This window comes from Cannabis sativa, chromosome 3 (genome assembly GCF_029168945.1).
Source record: "Cannabis sativa cultivar Pink pepper isolate KNU-18-1 chromosome 3, ASM2916894v1, whole genome shotgun sequence".
Classification (NCBI taxonomy): domain Eukaryota; kingdom Viridiplantae; phylum Streptophyta; class Magnoliopsida; order Rosales; family Cannabaceae; genus Cannabis; species Cannabis sativa.
In genome coordinates this window covers 5,508,258-5,527,396 of record NC_083603.1, presented here as the reverse complement: position 1 = coordinate 5,527,396, position 19,139 = coordinate 5,508,258, and the positions used below count along the sequence as shown (strand labels likewise).

Genomic DNA, 19,139 nt, shown 5'->3' with positions numbered 1-19,139 from the left:
CTTTAAAAGTGTGTTTATTTAATTATAGCTTTAAAAAACAATAAAATGTGTATTATATATTATTGTGATTCATTTTTAACATGATAATAATAATACTTTATGTTTATTGTGACAATGATTTAGAAATTCTTAAGGATAAAAAATCTTTATAAAAATACAAAATAAACAATTTTGTGAAAATTTTAAAAGTAAATATTAAACAGTTTTAATATTTATAAATAAAAAAAATTATTAAGAAATACATGTTTATTATTCATTTTATTTTGAATAACTATATTTTAATTAATTTTATGTTGAAATATAATATGAAAATTATAAACATTAACGTATATAAATTTTAAAAATGTGTTTATATATAATTTAAAAAAAAACAATAAAATGTGTATTATATATTATTATGATTCATGTGTAGCATCATAATAATAATGCTTCATGTTTATTTTTACAATAATTTTGAAGTTTTTAATAATTAAAAATATTTATAAAAACACAAAATAAACAAATTTGTAAAATTAAATTAATAAATGTTAAACAGTTCTAACATTTATAAATAAAATAATTTTGTAATAAGAAAGAAATATTTATTATTCATTTTATTTGGAATAAATATAATTTAATTAATTTTCTATAAAAAATATAATATCAAAACTATAAACATTAATTTATTTAAATTATAGAAGTGTGTTTATTTATAGTTTTAAACTCATCAAAATAAAATTTAGATGTATGTTTATTATGTTATTCTAATAAATGTTTATAATTATATTATGTAGTAATATATTTTATTTTATACATTATTTATAATATCACATATTCATTAAAAAATACAAAATAAATACAAGACTTCCCTCATAAACATTTGATGCAAAAGTTGAGATCGAAATTCAAATTCTTGAATAACAATCATTTGTCCAATACAAGACTTCCTAAACAACTTTTTTTGCTCTTCTGTAAGAGTATCTTTTATGATTTGAATAACTCTATAATATGATGTATAAGAGAGTTTTGTTTTTGTCCTTGACTCCGGTTTGAAATAAAAATATCAATCCTAATATAAATAAACACATGAAAGTAAACACGAAGAATAAATTTATATAAAAAGTACTTAAAATACACACATGAAAAAAAAAACCAAAACATAAACAAAACAATAATATCAATGAGAAGATGGTTTATTAAAAATATACAGATCTAATATTTTAAATATGAACCATAAAAAAATAATTAACGATTGAAAATAATAAACAATTTTAAATTAATAATAAAGAGCGAAAAAAATACGTTAAAAAAATAAACAAAATCAACCCATTAAGTTTAACAAAAAAACATTTAATATAAATTTTAAAAAAAATAAACACTAAAATCAAATAAATAATAATAAAAAATATTACAATACGATACACAACAAAACATAATAAGAAACACCACAAAAAAAAACAGAAAAAAAAAACAACTAACAAAGAGAAAAAGACCAAAAATAAAGGACATTTATAGATGGAGCATGAATAATTCTTCCACCGGAATCTGAATTGGATACTTCGTCTACATGTGGGTGTATGCAGATTTTTTTAGCGAGTCTTTTACAGTCTGGTTGCTTCCCACTAATTTTTTTCCTGATCCCAACTTTCTTCACACTCAGTGGGGATGGGATCTTCTCTTCATCACTAACAAAATCACCAATGGAAATTATCATTTGGGGTGGGGCTCTTTCATTGCACATATTAGATATTACTAGATAGATGGTTCATAAATAAATATAAGAATAATTAGTATTTTTGTTTTCTGAACTTTTGATACTATATATGGATCTTAAAATTTATTTTTTACAAAAATCAAATAAAAAATATACTTTTTATATTTAAATGAATTTTTAATAAAAATAATAATTAATCTTTTAAATTGCTTAATCAATTTAAAATATTGATTTCTTTTTTAATTTTCTTAATAACTCAAAATGATTATTCTAAAATCTAAATTAATTTCTTAAGGTTTACCAAAAAAATATTGAATCTTTTCATTTACATTTAGAAGGGGTATAATTTGATAATTGTCAAAATTTTAGAAGAAAAAAATTGCTAATTTACAAAGACATATCAACATTAAACGGAATAATAAGATGAAACTTAACAAAAAAACTAAATTTTTGTAAATGCAAAAGTTCAAAGAGAATTTTTAACAAGCCGTATTTTAGAAGGAATGATCACGTGGTGTCAAAAGTTCAAGAGCAAAATTACTAATTATTCTAAGAGTAATTTACAGCATAAATACTTAAGTTTAACTCTCGGTTACAAATAAATACCTAGATTTAATTTTTAACGGTAATAATATCTAAATTATAATTCTAAAACTCCGTAGGTACTTAGTCATTATTCACGTGTTATTTTTTTATTTGTATATTTAAATTATTTTAAAAAAAATTAATGACCTATTGCACTTACAGAATTCTAAAATTATAATTTAAATATTATTACTACTAAAAATTAAACTTAAATATTTATTTACAATAAGAGTTAAACTTAAATATTTATACTACATTATTCAAAAAAAAAATTATATTTATGCTATAAATTACACTTATTTTAAATATAAATATATATAGATATTATTATATTATCTTCTTATTTGAAGGAATCAAATTATGATGACTATTACAAATAAATAATTCAATAGTTTTTCCTTAATCATATCATATTCCACACTCTTTATCTAGCTGGCCTCTATTTTACTAAAAGAAAATGTTAAACAAGTAAAAAAGACTCCAGTTGTAGCGCAAGTAAAAAAGATTGCTTCTAATTTCAATAGCCTAACCAAATGACTCTTATGCTTATCTCTTATTTAGTTGTAGCACATGTAAAAAAGACATACCTAATTTGCTTGGAAAAAACAGAAAATAGAAGAAAATTTTGATTTTTTATGTATATTTTACCTTAAAATTATTTTCCTAAACGTATATGTATTAAAATTGGCCATATATGTCAATATTTCTATTTTCCCATAATACCCCTCACATTTCAAAAAACAAATTAGGGCTGCCTTCTCTCTTTCTCTCTCACTCATACTCACGGCGCACCTCAATAGACCCACGGCATACCCACGGCGGACCCCAATCGACCCTATCCACGACCCTCGACGCACGTATAACCAAAGTGAGACCCAACTCATAACCCACCGCCCTCGGACAAATCGGACACAATGTCAAAGGTGAGTTGGTATTTTGTTTTTTAGTTTTTTATTGATTTTGTTTGTGATATACTGTTAAAGATAGATTTTGATTTGATAAATTTAGGGATAGATTTAGGTTTAGAATGTCAAACCTGTGATTTTGGGGCAAAGTCCGATAACATCCGATGTAAGTTCGATGGGGTCTGATGGGTTCAATGAATCTGTAAGGTTGCGAGGTAGGAGGCATAGATCTAATGGGGGGTTCGATGTGAGATCCAATGAGGGGTCCGATTGCTTTTTGTGTATTATTTATTTTTGGTCCGATGTAATGTAAATGGAAAAGGTAATTTGAAGATAACTTTAAAGTTGGCCTAGATTACAAATATTAGTAATTATAAGTTTAGGGGAAAAGTTTTAAGATTATGTAAGCATATTTAGTCAATTTTCCCAAATAGAAATAAAATCAACTGAAGATTTACCCACTAATTGGCAGATGATAAGTGATAAAATCTATTGATATATTGAACCTGAAGTCTTGGTAAAACAAAATCCATTGACATTGCTAGAACAGTCAAATAACAACTCGAGGATAAAAAAAAAAACGCCTAAAAATCATTGTTCGGGTTTATTATGATCAGTCAAACTGACCTAGCTCCCATTTATTTCTTAGATTTCTTCTTTGAAATCACAGGTTGCTGCCTTTGTGGCTTGGGGTGCTTTTCGCTTTCACTAGGGTCTAACCACTTCAAAGGGTGGCGATTGAAGAAGGGCCAATTTGGGATAGTGACCAATGTGGTGAGAACCACACCGCCTGCATAAATGAGAATCATCATCTGGAACGAGCCCATCACATAACCAGCTCCAAATCCCACCACTGCTGATGCTAATAGTAAAATCTGCATCAGTTGCTCTGCTAGCTTTTGCCCTTGCCAATCCATCCTAACCGAAGCAAACAACCAAACCATAGATCAGTTATCACCATCGAGATTTTAATTAGAAAAACAGACGTTAACTTAGTTGCAATCATTTTGTCAGTTTCAGCCTTTCAGGAACTAAGCTAAAAAAAATTCGGTGTGTATATACATATCCAGTATTCGTTCTGTGTGGATTATTTCATTCATTCAGTCAAACAGTGTAAGCAAAACAAGGCAGAAACCTCTATGAAATTAGAGTTCGTCAGACTTTTGAAACCAGCATTTTTCTTTTTCTTGTGAGATTAAGATTAAAAAAGGAAAAGTATAATAAGTAAATAACACAAATCCAAGTATGTATTACATTATAATATACATATATTTGGGTCAGGAATGTTATAGGTAAATTTGAAGTCTGTCCTGTGAAGAGGAATAACAACAACTTTTCTAAGAGCCTCCAAATGACCCAAAAACTTTGATTTCAGGACTAAACAAGAAGCACATGGCAATATAGCATGTACTACGATGTAATGACTCCCATGAGGTGATTGGGCTAGAAAGAATAACAGATGTTTGGATTTTGCTCTACCCTGTTAGTAAAAGCCCTTTCAAAATCAGGCATACTAATACAACAATTCTATGGCTTCGGATCATTAATTTTCGAAGTGAATGGAACCCTAAGCTATTGAGAGGGAAAGAAAAGCAACATACCCAAAGATGAACATGGTTAAAGAATGGATGAGTTTACAAGACCAAAGAATCAAAAGCCCTAAAATTAGGGGTGGGGGCAGTGTGTCTAAGCAGTGAAAATGAGAAAAAATTCACCAACACACAAAAAATACAAAATTCCAATATTACATACACAAACACTAACACGCATGCATAGATCAAAGATCAACTTTGAAAGTACAACCAGACAATTCAAAGTCAAATAGAAACACACATGCTCGGGATTTCTCTATAGTAATTGAATTAGATTCAGCTACAGCTTTGATGCCACTGCCACTAGTAACACTTTGATGTTCCATCTCAGTTGTCTCTCTCTTTTCCAATTTTTCACAGCCAAAAAGGAAAAAGAAAAACATCATAATATAATACATTACCAACACACAGCAAGAACAATGATCTTTCAAATAAACTAAAATATGAAACTGTCATCACAAGAATATACAAAAAAAAAAAGAAAAAAAGAGAGAGAATGAAACTGTCTGATTGACGAAATGAAGAAAAACCCAAAAAGATTCTAAAGAAATCAACGAGGCGAAATATACTTAAGCGGATCCTATCGGTACGTTTCAAATTCAATACACAATTGCCCTGTTATGCATGTCGAATTGTCGATATGCTTGAAATTACCGAATTCGATTGCTTTGTCCAGATAATTCGACAAAAAAATTCTACATTTCACTTAAATTTTCTCAGGAAAACATCAAACTACAAACAAATAATCAATACACCCAAATTAATTTGTGCAACAAAAATACCTAATAATCACATAAACAAAAATCAGATCAGATCTAGAAAAGAATTATTAAGATAAAAGTAAACCACGGTACCTGAGGAACACACGTACGGAAGATCGCCGGTGAATAAGAGACGAAGTCGGGGGCCGGTGGGGGAAGAGTCGGCGAGGTGGAAATGTGAGTTGAATCGGGTGGGGATTGTGAGAAGAAAAGGAGAGTGGAAGATAAATGTTTTCAGTTTTTACCTCTTTTTCTATTTCTTTTTTTATCTTTTAATAGGTAAATGGTTACTTATTGTAAACACTAATTAGTAATATTTTTCCCTGAACTTTGATATGTACTAAATCGTACCCTTAAATTTTTTTGGATGTTAGAAATTCCCCCGAACTATTGAGATTGTTAGATAAAAGTCTTTAAATTTAACAATCTCAATAGTTCGAGGGGAATTTATAACAGCCAAAAAAGTTCAGGGGCACGATTTAGTACATGTCAAAGTTCGAGGAGAAAAATTACTAATTAGCCTATTGTAAAAGATAATTTACGGTATAAATACTTAATTTTAACTCTAAATTAAATTTAATTTTTAACGGTAATAATATAATAACTAAGTTATATTTTTGGAACTCTACGGATACCTAACTATTAAATATCAAATAATTCTCTATGTGTCATTTTCTTATTGGTATATTTAAATTATTTTTCTTAAAAAAATATATAATTTAATAACGTAGACCAATCAAAAAAATTTATATAGCAATTTACTTAACACTTAACAGCTAGGTACTTACAGAAGTTCTAAAAATATAATTTAAGTATTATTATCGTTAAAAATTAAACTTGAATATTTATTTACAATTAGGAGTTAAACTTATGTATTTTATACTGTAAATTACTCAAGATTTTTACCCCAACTAAATTTTTTCTTTTTTTTTTAAGAAAATAGATATATTCCATTAAAAGTCTCAAAAAGTCTAAAGGATATGGGTGGGTAACATTCAATCCAATCCAATCCAATTGAACCGAACTGATCCAATCCAATTTAATTATAAATAGATTGGGTTGAATTCTAATTAGATTGGATCGGTTATTAGATGTCAATCTCAAAATCTAATTAAAAATCGATCTAATCCAATTGCATTTATATATACATTAAAAAATTACTTATATTGATTTATAATAAAAAAATATAAAAATATATTAATTATGTCTTTAGTGGCTTTTTCTTTTGCTTTTTTTTTTGTGAAATTTATAATATTTGAGTTTTCTATGTATTTATTTTCATGATATTTTGTTATATTTTATTACTTAAAAATATTGTTATTTTAGTTATTTTAAACGTTTAGTTACATTACGTTTGTAACAATGATATTTTTATAGAGTATTAAACTTAAAAATAAATGGTGATATTTAATTTTTGCGTATTTATCTTCATATTTTTAAGTTAATATTAAAATTAAGTGTATAATTAAATATCCAATTAAAAAACTGATTCACTCCAATTAGTAATTGGATCGAATTGGATTGGATTTAGAGATCTAATTGGATTGGATTGGATGATGATTTTTAAATCCAATTACTAATTAGATTGGATCGGATGACAAAAAAAAAGTTAGATTGGATCGGGATGCCCACCCCTACTAAAGGGTGTCAAAATACAAAAAGAGGCTTAAAAGTAGGGTTGTTCATATAATTCGCAATTTGTGATTCCAAACCTCAACCAATCAGGATTAAACTAGTTGAGATTGGACAAAATGAATCCGGTATCAATAGTTTGGTCAATCCAGACAGTTTATAGTTTTTTGCTTCGTTCACGGTTTTAAAATTTTCGCCTGTGATTCAAACCAAACTGAACCTCCTATTTTTTTTTTATTATTGAATATTGGTATTTAGAAACAATCTTATGCATAATATTGATAATTAGCTTAATATTGTGTTTCGTTGTTATTTTCGTATTATAAGCATTAAAGTAAAATTATTTCAGCAAAAAAATATTAAAACATTTACGAATTAAAAATCACAGTTTCGAACCAAACCAATTTGTTCTTAAGTGGATTGGTTTGGTTTAGTTTGAGTATTTATTTGGTCTAGTTCGATTTTGAATTTTAAAGAAACCAACATTATTAGTTTGGTTCGAAAAAATAAAAATAAAAAACCGAATCAAACCAAACCATGAAGGCGCCTCAAAAGATTAAACAAAAAAATACATAGGAAGCCCCAACCACCAAACATGAGACTCGTCTAAAACAAGCGAGTTTTTTGCAAGAGAATGAGTAATTATATTCTTAGACATACTGCAATGAGACAAAGAAATACTTTGAAATGATTTTCAAACATTAGAAATATCATTAAGCACAATATCAAACTCATTATAATGAACATCTTTACCATTGACAGCAAGAACCATACAAAAACAATCAGAGAAGGTTGTAACATTCCTGAACCACAACCGAAGGCAAAGGAAAAGGCCATGCCTTTCCTACATGAGGCTCGAAGGGTACCAATATGTGGAAAAGCATCATAAAAATACAAAGAGAGTTAGGGTTTAGAAATACAAATAAAAAATCGTAAAGACAAGGACACCAAATTTTGATCTCGTAGTTCGCCCAAATATGGTTATATCTCCGTCAAGCTCTCTCAGAGCTTGATTTGCATTCATCAATATCAGGTGTACAAATGGTATTACAACCTTTCTCTTTTTGATTTGTCTTTACAATTTCTCTCTTTGAAAGTTTCACTAACTTTTTTTCTCCATTTATTTTGCAAATACAATCTGAGATACACAAAATAAAGTGTTCTCTCCCTACAGAAGCTCTTTTACAGTTTATATGTTCTTGAATGTATTTTGAGCTTCTTTTATTTTTGGTTGTAAGTTGTATTTCAGTAAGAGTATTAAAGGCATTTTAAATACCCAGTGATACATTGATGAGTGTACATTCATATACTCATTCTTAGTCAATTATTAGGTAGATTAGTATTTATTTTTGTAAAAAATTGATGTATTTTCTCTAAGTGTATAGGTTTGTGCCTAAAAGACAATTTTGTGATTGACCGAGATCTTTGAGCTAATTTTTGACAGTATTTTCATTATTTTCTCTAAGAGCTTAAAAATCTAAAATAATAGAGCCCATTCTTAGCTTTTCAAAACATGTTAAATCATCTCATTTAGAATCCAAACACAAAAGTTATGCACGATTTACTAAGCAAGGTCAAAGTAGTAAAAGAGCCACGAAAAAATGGCTTGTAGCGCTATAGCGCCGATTCTGGAAAAAATTATTTTTTTGCACTAAAACGAAGCCTCGGGAGTACCGCATGGCGCTATAGCGCCGTACGTGTATTTTTGAATTTAAATCCTAATTCTAAATTGATTCTTTCTATTCTAAATTATAAAGAATGATGTAATTTGATTTTTGGGACGACTGAAGAGATACAAACAAGCAACTTTGAGATTAAAAAACACATTGAAAAGTAAAAGAAAAGAGATTTCAAGCAATCAACATCAACTATGATTATTAAAGTTCTTTTCTTCTTTATTCTTCTGTTTAATTATTTAATAATGAACATAATTATTATGGTTATTATGTTTGTAATTATGAACTAAATACTTTTTCTAGAGTGTTGATAGAACTATTTTAAATTATGAATTAAAGTTTTTATATTATTCTCATATTTGTTCTTGCTATTTGTTTATGCAATTTTGTGTTAATTATCATCTTGTTAATGCATGATTATATTAGTATAGAGATTTTAAGTTTTACACTTGAGAAAGATAATCTAGAATTGGTTTAGAATTGCATGACATAGAAAAAGTATGAGATTGAGAGATTTCACTAATTCTATAAGTTTCATTTAAAGAGAATCACATTGTTTTATTATTGCTTAATTGATTAACATTGAATAGAGATATCTTGTTAATTAACTAAAGTTAAATTTATTATCACTCGATAGAGGTTAATAGATTACATTAAAAATTTTGAAACTACAAATTATAAAATAAATTAAAATAATCGATAAACTAAAATTCATGTCTACTTATTTTTTTTTAATTATTTTATTATTTTAGTTTTAATCATTATTTATTGTTCTGCATTGCTCGAAATACTTTTAAAGTTTATATGTTTTATAGGGACACATTAAGAGTGTTCATAATATCTTAAAACTCTAGATTCTTTGAAGCTTGTTTTTAGCAACTCAAATAATTTATGTAATAAATTTACAATTTCTAATTAATTATGTTACCGATGTGGGAATCCTAAAATTCATGTTCAAAATTTTCAAGGTGTAAAATCCTATCCAAACAATTTACATGAAAAGCTTTTTTGTTGGGGTTTGATTGCTAAAATACATCTTAATTTCTTTCTCTCTTTTTTCTACCTCCATTTATGATAGAGCCGAAATGTGTGATAGACAATGTTTGATGAGGAACAGATTCAGATGAGCAAATGAGTACATGAGTATAAATAGTGAGATGATGATTATGATGATAATGATTGTTGTGATTCAAACAATTAAAGTGATCAAGATTGAATTGGACAAGTAAGAACAGAGTTCTAACTTTGGAACCAAGATCCTTTTACAGCAGATCCTAGAATCTTGGAGTAATAACTCAGCTCACACAACTTTCTTAAAGAATCTGTATTTATTGACTAACATAAAAGTACAAACATTGTTATTAGGTAATAACTCTACTCAGGTCACACAACTCTCTCAAAGAATCTGTTTTGGGGACGAATCAAGGCTGAGTCTAACTCTTTGTGTCTCAGAAAGACAGATGTACTTTCTGATACATTGGACTAAAGTGACTAACTCACAGGACCATAGATGAGACAGAGACTGAAACAAAAAATACAAGAGAGAGAGAGAGAAAAAAAAGATAGAGGGCCGTTTGTTTGTTTGGTTAATCAAACATGGTTTAATTCATAGATCTTTGGGTTTAAGAAAACAAAAGTGGAAGAAAAATGTTTGGGTTTTTAGTTGTTATTTATGGTCAAGTTGGTCAATCTTTGTCTTTAATTTTATTTTATAAAATGAATGTAGCTAGTTTTATTTTGTACGGATAATGTTGGCTAGTTTTGTTTTATACAGCTAACTAATTTTAGTTTTGTAAAACCAATATGACTAGTTTTTGTTTTGTGACGTCAGTATGGCTAATTTTAGTTTTATAAAGTCAGTACGGCCAGTTTTATTTTTCTAAGGCCAGTATAGATAGTTTTAGTTTTGTAAGGCCCGTATATGGCTAGTTTTGATTTGTAGGGTCAATATGGTCTAATTAAAACACATTAAATGTATTGTAGTTACCTTCAACAATGGAGACAAGAACATATAAGTCCTAGTCTTTACATTAGATTATTATGTGTGGCAATTTTTATATAAAATTTCATATTTTATCAAATATTTAATATTAATTAATTTTTTTCTTTATTTTGTAGGTACTGTATTGGTAGGTCGGAAGTCACAACTCTCAATTTTGAGGTTTATTTTTTCTAATATTAAGATTTTGTTGTCTAATTATCCTGGTGTATCTGTGCATGTCCTTAGGATAGACAATGGACTTTTATAAATGAAAAAAATCTTCACTTATTTGTATAATATTGTTACTTTTGTTATTTTAACCTACCTCGGTTTCCTCTAAAAAAATGATACTTTATCTAAATTTTTCAATGACAAATTTTATATTTAATCCTATTAAAAATTTGTTTGACATCTAAAATTAAATTTCAAGTGTCAATTTGTTTTGTTTTGTAATACTAGGCCAGAATTGTCATTTAACAAATTTAAGAAGTCAAACGCATATTCATGATAAATAGTTAAAATTTTGAATTTGAAACTGGTATAAACAAAATAATTTTTTTTAGCGGCATAAGTACCTAATATTAATAAAATTGTAATTTTCATCCAATTCCATCAAGATGAACTTCGTTAGTTTCTTAAACATGATACATGTGAGGCCCACATTTTAAATTATTAGGTCAGGACAGCAACTTACAGTATCAGTTATTTCTAAAATCTTCTTTCTACAAATTCAGAAATTAAGCCTGGTTATAAATTAAAGATACTAATGGAGTTCATATTATCGGAATTAAACAAAAATTACAGTTTTTTTAACATTAAGTACTTATGCCGCTAAAAAAATTCATTAGATCTGTGCCATTTATAAAGTTAAAATTTTGAGTACTGAAAATGTTTCTTTTATTTAATTTGGACTTAGCTTATGCACCAAATAATCAATTAAAAATCTGACCAAAACAAAATTGTCAAATAAAATTTAATTTAGTAAAGCTTAAAACTTTTCTTTAAAACATATTTATGATGGCTATCCAATACAATTCGGATTTATTTTTGTTATAATCAAATGTAATTTTTTATACAATTTGCTCTTGATTTATTTTCTACTTAGATAAGATCATCTCCATATAAAAATTGTGTTATATATTTGGCAAAAAAAAATAATTTTGTATTATATTTGTATTAATTTTTAGCATTGTGTTTCAATAAAAAATAAATATAAAATGTACATGTAATGCAATAACTAAGTTTAATAATAAAATATTAAAAATGATATAAAAATAACTATAAAAATAGTGCATTTATTGTGATTCAAAATCATGTCATTTGTGAATTGTGATCTAAAATTAGATCAATTTTTAGTGACAAAATTTAAATAACCTTTTGACACTTAGAATAACTTTTTTTTTTTTTACAAGATGCTATATTTTAGCAGTAATTTTGTTTTTTTTTTTTTTGCTTCTTCTTTTGAGATGCTCTAACATGCTTGTTGAGTTGTAAGAACTAATTCGAGTATATCAATCTTAAAGATTTTAATGACCTGACTCTAAAAAGGAGCTTTGATTTTGGATTGGTATGTTATTGTTACAACCTAAAGTAATATAATTAATATTAAATTGTCTACTCTATAATGCTTCTATATTGAGTCATTGCAGTGTGAAATTTCAACTAGAAAAGAAAGCCTAACACTACACAAATACGAAACAAATATTAAAATGTAAAATTGAATGTTACATTACATTTCATCCAACAGCAAGAAAACCATTATTAAGTACTAGCAACACCTATTTTTCTTTCTATTTCCATGGACAAAGGGGGCATTAGCTCATTGTATTATATGCTAAATTGCTTCTATCAAAATCTTGGTAAGTCCAAAATTTCTCAACCAAAATTTGCTTAAACACAATAGAAAATTAACAAATGCCAAAGAACTGATCAGGGTTAAAAAAAAAATCCTCAAATTTGAAGAGAGTTTGTTGGTAGCAAATCGCCAAGTACACTCATCGCCAAAGCCTGCTAATGAAACCCTTTTTGTCTTTCTTCATCCTATTATCAAGAGATGGAAAATCAATAAAGTTGTAGGCGAGGTCCAGGACAATGGGATTCCGTGGAATTGCCTGAAAGGCTGGAGGGAAAGCTTCAATGCGTGGAACACTTTTCACCGTTGGATCGCCAACCGCAGATTCATAGCTCTCAAGTTTCTCAAGAAGGTATTTCTCCAACTGAAGATAAAAATCAGTACATCAAATGTCAGCAAAATGTAACTTATAGTTTGCTAGTTCAAAGCAGGCATCAGCTGGCTCTTAGATGTGTACCAGTTTTGCTTCATATGATAATTTAATGAAAGAACACTTTTGTTGCGAAAGAAAACGAAATGCAGAATAAAGATTACCTTCTTGTCATCTCCAGTTAATGAAATATTAGATATCTTTTTCGATAGATTTTCAGGAGCCTTCAGTTCTTCCATGATACCTGTTGCGTGTTCTATACATATGTTGGATCTGCACTCCTCACACAACGTCTTCAACTCTTTGATCATTATCTGCTAAGCCAAAAAAAAGGCAAAAACCCCGTTTTAGATGATGTTTAACAGTTACATTTATTAGGCTAGCTGTTATTTGGTAAAATCTTCTAAAAGTGTAAAACTAAAAAACTTAGGCCAAAGGTAAAATATAAGTAAAGCATGGCTACTTCAAACTTCTATACAAGAAATGCTTCTACAGTAAATTTCAAGATGCCAAAAAAAGGTAAAAGAAAAATGGACGCAAGAGAGAGTGATTATGCTACGCACCTGACCACCATCACCAGTAGCCTGGTATTTCTTTAACGCGTCCTCAGCAAGAGAACGAGCACGACAGTACAATGTGTAAGCTTCTGCCCTCATACCAGCCATACTGTATGATTTCCCCAAAAAGAAACACCTACAAATAGAAGGTATGATTCAAAAGTTATGTACTATCACTCTTTGATTTCTTTTTATTGTAGTACTCTATCCCTTGTACTTAAGGATTATATGCATATGATGAGATGTATATATATTTCTCTGATTAAGAGAGTGAGAGAGGAAAAGATAAATGTAATATATCCTTTGCCACAAAATAATTGATTAGAGTAGGATACTAAAAAAAATATAGCTTAAATGGTCAAACATTTCGATAATGCGAGGAAACATATAATAGCAGGAATTGCTACATGAGATGGGTAAAGTAGCAACAAGGAAGAAATGAATGAGCCGATGCTCATGATAAAAAATATTTTTCCAAACATGTGGTCCATAAAGATCGAAATAAACAATCATCAAATTATTAATCAAGCAAAGGAGATGGCAGATATGATTCCACTTTGAATAAAAAAGTGATGCCAGAACAAAAAAAAAGGTTCATAATTTTAATGCATAATAGATTCTCATGGAAATAAGTATAAGAAAACATTAAACGAGTAATAAAAATTTGGAAGAGAAATAAAATAGCTATTTCATGAGAAGCAAACCTCTGGGCTCGGAAGGCCAAACTTTTCAATTCACAGTCTTCAGCAAAAGCAATTTCTTCGGGCTTTCTGTCTCTTCCAGAACTGACTAAATCAGACAGATCAGAAGTATTCTGCAGACAGACATAACAAGGTTAAAATTTGGAATTTTCAGAAGTTAGTATAAACACTATCCATTTAAAAAATACAATAAACAATAAATTCGAACACATAAAAGAAATTAACCTGCAGTAAGAGGTCATACAAACGAACAAGCTCTTCAGGTTTGGTGGCTTTCTCATTTTTGTCATCACGTTGCCTGGTAAGCTTACTCTTTGCAATGCTAACCAACAATTGGTTGCGTTCAATGGTTCTTTGTCCTAATACAGCACCAACAGCTTTATCAAGACCATTTAGGTCATCTTTCGCAGATTCAGAACTACCTGCACTGACCTAGAATGTAAATTAGGCATAAGGTACTGAAATCACATCACAATTTTGAATATAGAAAAGAGTTTCCATAAGAAAGAAGCTACCATTATTAAGATAACAAGAACAATTCTACAAGCACAAGAAAAGACTGCATACCAAATCACTACGGATAAAGCTCCTAGCTTCATGATAAGCAGTAAAAACTTTGTCAAAAATGGCAAGTTTTTTCTCCCCGGGAAGTGAATCAGCTGTTGGACCATGTAAATCCTTCTCCAAATCCTGAGCTGCGCAGGTTCAAGTCCACAAAAAACTTGAGAACGCTTATTCAGATTACAAAATGTTAAAAAAGAAAAGAAAAAACCACAGACAATGCAGACAGCTAATATTTCCCATAAAATACTAAGGGCCTGCTGCCATTAGGGAAGACACAAATATAGAAAGTTTCAGGATGGACAATATAAGATAATTTTTGTAGCAAGTAGTAACTAATACAAAGATAATATAATCCAACAAGAAACCCCTCCAAATTATTGCATTAATGCAACGGTATAAATACTCAGAAAACATCCTGTTAGTTTATGCTACTTTCCCAAATCACAAATATGGATCAATGCATGCATAGGGTGTTCACAAAGGCACAGCTTCTCAACCCATACAAAAAAAGATATTGAAAAAGGAAAAATATACATATAACTAAGTAAGTTACTGGATAAAGAAGATGAAAGAAAAAAGAGAAGAAATTTGCATAGTCAATAGAATAACAAATTTATGAGAGGAAGAAGGAATTAAAAGGCCAGAGCTGAAGAACTGAGATTTAAGGAAAAGCAGAAACATATACATAAAGGTGAGCAGGAAAATAATTATTTTTGAAAAAAGTAATAAGATAACATAGAACTATGAAAGATGGCAACTAATTTAAAGTGGCTTTGCATTTTTTAATTTCTTGACACATTCATTTTCGTATTGAATGAATAGTGATTGCTAAAGTTGTAAGGCATCAGCATTCTTGTTTAAGATATTTAATTTAAAAATATTCTGCCAAAAAATATGATATGAAAATTAATATCAAAATTAATATCACACATACCATAGATAATAATATGAAGTTTAACTTTAAAGTGCAAACATATTTTTAATTTGAGGATAATTCTTAGTACCACACCTATAATATATGACTAACGAACCTTTTAAAATGGCAACCCTTGTTTTAGCATTAGATATTGGAAACCTGTGACCAAGCCAATGGAACTCAGTCAATGATGCAGCTTGTTGAGATCTCGTTTCCGCCATAACAGCCTACAAACAAATAATGCGCAAGACATGAGCTCACATAGTACCACTTTAGAAGTCACAAAATTATCTTACAAAAAACGACATGCACCTTTATTTTTTTAACTCATTTTTATTTCAAAATATCATATACATGCACTTAAACTCCAAAGCACTCATCAAACAACAAACAAGGACAGCTCATTAACACTCCAAAACACTCATCAAACACTCACTTAACCAACAACTCGAGCTAGCTTCAAGTAACAAGGAACACACACCATTAATAACAAATAAGGACAGCCCAGTAATGAAGAAGAAATTCAAAAAGATAACTACAGTAAATAATTCAAAACCCATAACAAAGCAAAGTACTACCAACAAGAGAAATGTTACACAAGCAACAGTCACAACTCAATTTTGATATTTTCACACTAACCTCCAGTTTAGCCTTAAAGAGGTCAAGTGCTGGACCTTCCATCTCACCAATGTTTAGAAGTTCAGAGGCTTGCAGATTTGACTCGCCAATCTTATGTAGGCAGTATCGGATGCTAGGTTCTAGTTCCTCAACACGTTCACGACACAAAACTTGGTTTTCTAGGTCTCCATACTTCCCAAGTTCCTCGTACACAGCCCTAGTGTGTCAGCAATAAAGTAAAAAACCTCGTTACAAACTGAAGTAGCCTATTAAACTAAAATCCACTCATACCATCAGTAACACCATCCAAAATCAACGTACTTTGCAAAAGGTTTAATTTTCAACAGGAAAATCACTAACAGCGTTGATGGAGAAAGATGTAACAAAAATAAACATACATTTTCAGTGAGGACACCAAATTATGTTTCTATCTGAAATCCAGTTTCTTACTATGAATTGTATGCAACACTTATAAAAAAACTGACATGTTTCATTCAAGATGAAGGATTCACCTGGCACTTTTGAAGTTTTTCAAGGCTATCTCCCAATTTTGGTCTTGTTCAAATAACAAATTCCCTTTCATAAAGGAGGCATACGCCTGAAAATTCAAATTCAATGATTAAGCATATAAAAATATGTGTACACCTGAATATATTCCATATTTTTGTCCTACCATGTACGCAACAGTTATGTCAACACATATCATGCTAACAATCATAGCTATAGACATAGAGAACAATGCTAAAACTCTATAAATTTAGCCATTATGCTCATTCACAAACCTCAGCTTCTAAAGAAGTTCTCGAGTCTCCTTTAGTTGCACACAACTGTGCAAAAAGTGTAGCCCACTTAACTGCCTTCCTAAGCCTACCAATCAAATAGATTCTCTGGCGTGCATTTGGACCATCTGGCAGCTGTCTCTTTTCCATGGCATGGCTCCAAGCTCTCTCCGCCGTATAAAGAACTAGATGAAGAAATCTATTTAAATTCAGAAACCAGAACCATTAAGCAAAGGAAAATTCCAAACATCTCCAAGTTATGAGTTTGCTACATAAACCATAAAACCAGAAGAAAACACAAAATTTTAAAGACCAGCCGGCCTAAAGTAATACGCCTCACATTATGTACATTTTAAAGAAAAAAATTAAGGGAATTGAATAAAATCTTTAATCCAAGCCTTAGAATGCATCACAAATTTTAACCAAGAGCTTAATCATTCCAACAAAAAAAAAAAAAATTGAATGCATTATCAAATATGGGGGAAAGAAACATCACAAGATATCATAACTACATTTATTCTTATCTTGGCTTAGCCATAAATACCTAAATGACCAATATCTTAAACGAAAAGATAATTCATTTGAACATATTTGGTCAAAGATTTAAACAGCAAGACACACCTCACTTCAGTTACAGTGGATTCAGTTAACAGTCGCCGGTTGTATTTCCCACGGCCATGAGTGAACTTCAACGATTTATACAGCCTCCTCAGCCGAGCCGTACAATACCTCCTATGAATAATCAATGCCATTCACCCCATTACACAATTATACCAACATCAAATTGGAAGCATACCAAGTCTAAAGATGACGCTGATGACAAATTACAAGTAATAGTAACAAGAAATTACACTCCAAATACTAAAATCTTTCAACGGAACAATAAAGTGAAACTAAAAGCTCATATATACCGATAGCGTGTGTAGTCTCCATGCCTCAATCCATGCTGCATCTGAGCAGATTTCAATAGCTGCAACACTGTAAACATAAAAACAAAACAAAACAAAACAAAACAAAAATCAATAGAATTATAATTTGCAAAAGCATTTCGTTACTCTAAGCAAAAAGGGGGAAATTCCGAAATGTAAGCAATTAGTACATTGAAAAAGAAACTGAGAAAGAAGGAGGACAAAGAGAAAAGGGAAATGAGATTTGAGAACGAACCATTGATAGAGAATTTAGGGGTTATCTGATCAGAGGAGTTGGATTTGGGATCGTCAATTTCCATAATCGACGAATGAGTGAAGCGCAGCGCAGGTGGTAATGATAACCCAATGACCTACGCTCACCAACCGGAATGCTCTTCTCCGATCAGTTAGTGACGGAGAAACCCAAAAGAGCCGGTGGAGAGATTTGAGTGAGTAACGGAATCGGAGAAGGAGAGAAAGGTTGTGGTATGAGAGAGAAACAAAGAAAGAAATGAGATTTAGAAGCTTTGCTATCATAATTGGGCTTTTCATGTTGGGCTAAGTCAAACAATATGATTGTTTGGGCTAAGTCAAACTGCAGTGTATACTGTTTTGGGCCTACCTGGAAAATTTACATAAGATACAGGAATTAGGGGTGTTCATCCGATCCAATCCGCACTTTTTTGGTCAAACAACATCCAATCCGCACTAAGTGCGGATTTCATATTTTGGATCCAATCCGATCCGCATAAAAGTTTAAATCCAATCCAATCCAATCCGCAATAGTGCGGATTGGATCGGTTATTTTGGATCGGTTATTTTTTTAATAATAAATTATTTAATATTTCATAGAAAAAAAAATAAAAAAAAACTATTGTTTCTTAATCTCCAATAATAATCTATTTCCATCTCTATTTATATACAAATTAAAGCAATATACATATATATATATCAATATATATATACTTATCTTTAGATTTACACTAAAATATATATGTATCTAAAATAAATAAGCTAGTATATATGTATTTAAACTTTATGTGTATGTG

General features: G+C 29.5%; 2 protein-coding genes across 2 annotated transcripts; both read right to left on the bottom strand.

The window, feature by feature from the left end:
- Nucleotides 1–3,648: 3,648 nt before the first annotated feature.
- LOC115708660 (signal peptidase complex subunit 1-like) lies at nt 3,649–5,788 on the bottom strand. The gene is made up of 2 exons (XM_030636644.2): nt 5,630–5,788; nt 3,649–4,101 (listed from the first exon to the last, which is right to left on the bottom strand). Exon 2 carries the CDS (start codon nt 4,098–4,100, stop codon nt 3,822–3,824), a length of 279 nt encoding a protein of 92 aa, XP_030492504.1. The 5' UTR covers nt 4,101; nt 5,630–5,788; the 3' UTR covers nt 3,649–3,821.
- A 6,741-nt stretch (nt 5,789–12,529) lies between these two features.
- LOC115709966 (uncharacterized) lies at nt 12,530–18,622 on the bottom strand. The gene is made up of 13 exons (XM_030638246.2): nt 18,347–18,622; nt 18,094–18,160; nt 17,804–17,914; nt 17,186–17,381; nt 16,916–17,001; nt 16,425–16,620; nt 15,901–16,012; nt 14,873–15,000; nt 14,531–14,737; nt 14,309–14,418; nt 13,611–13,740; nt 13,212–13,361; nt 12,530–13,041 (listed from the first exon to the last, which is right to left on the bottom strand). Exons 1-13 carry the CDS (start codon nt 18,408–18,410, stop codon nt 12,820–12,822), a joined length of 1,779 nt encoding a protein of 592 aa, XP_030494106.2. The 5' UTR covers nt 18,411–18,622; the 3' UTR covers nt 12,530–12,819.
- Between the last annotated feature and the right edge of the window lie 517 nt (nt 18,623–19,139).

Excerpts from the sequence above, each read along its gene's own strand:
- LOC115708660 (XM_030636644.2), bottom strand. The coding sequence starts at position 4,100 with ATGGATTGGCAAGGGCAAAAGCTAGCAGAGCAACTGATGCAGATTTTA.
- LOC115709966 (XM_030638246.2), bottom strand. The coding sequence starts at position 18,410 with ATGGAAATTGACGATCCCAAATCCAACTCCTCTGATCAGATAACCCCT. Across the intron at positions 16,621-16,915 it reads AAAAACTTCAAAAGTGCCAG|GGCTGTGTACGAGGAACTTG; the intron begins GTGAATCCTTCA and ends CTGACACACTAG. Across the intron at positions 13,741-14,308 it reads TTGGCCTTCCGAGCCCAGAG|GTGTTTCTTTTTGGGGAAAT; the intron begins GTTTGCTTCTCA and ends TTCTATTTGTAG.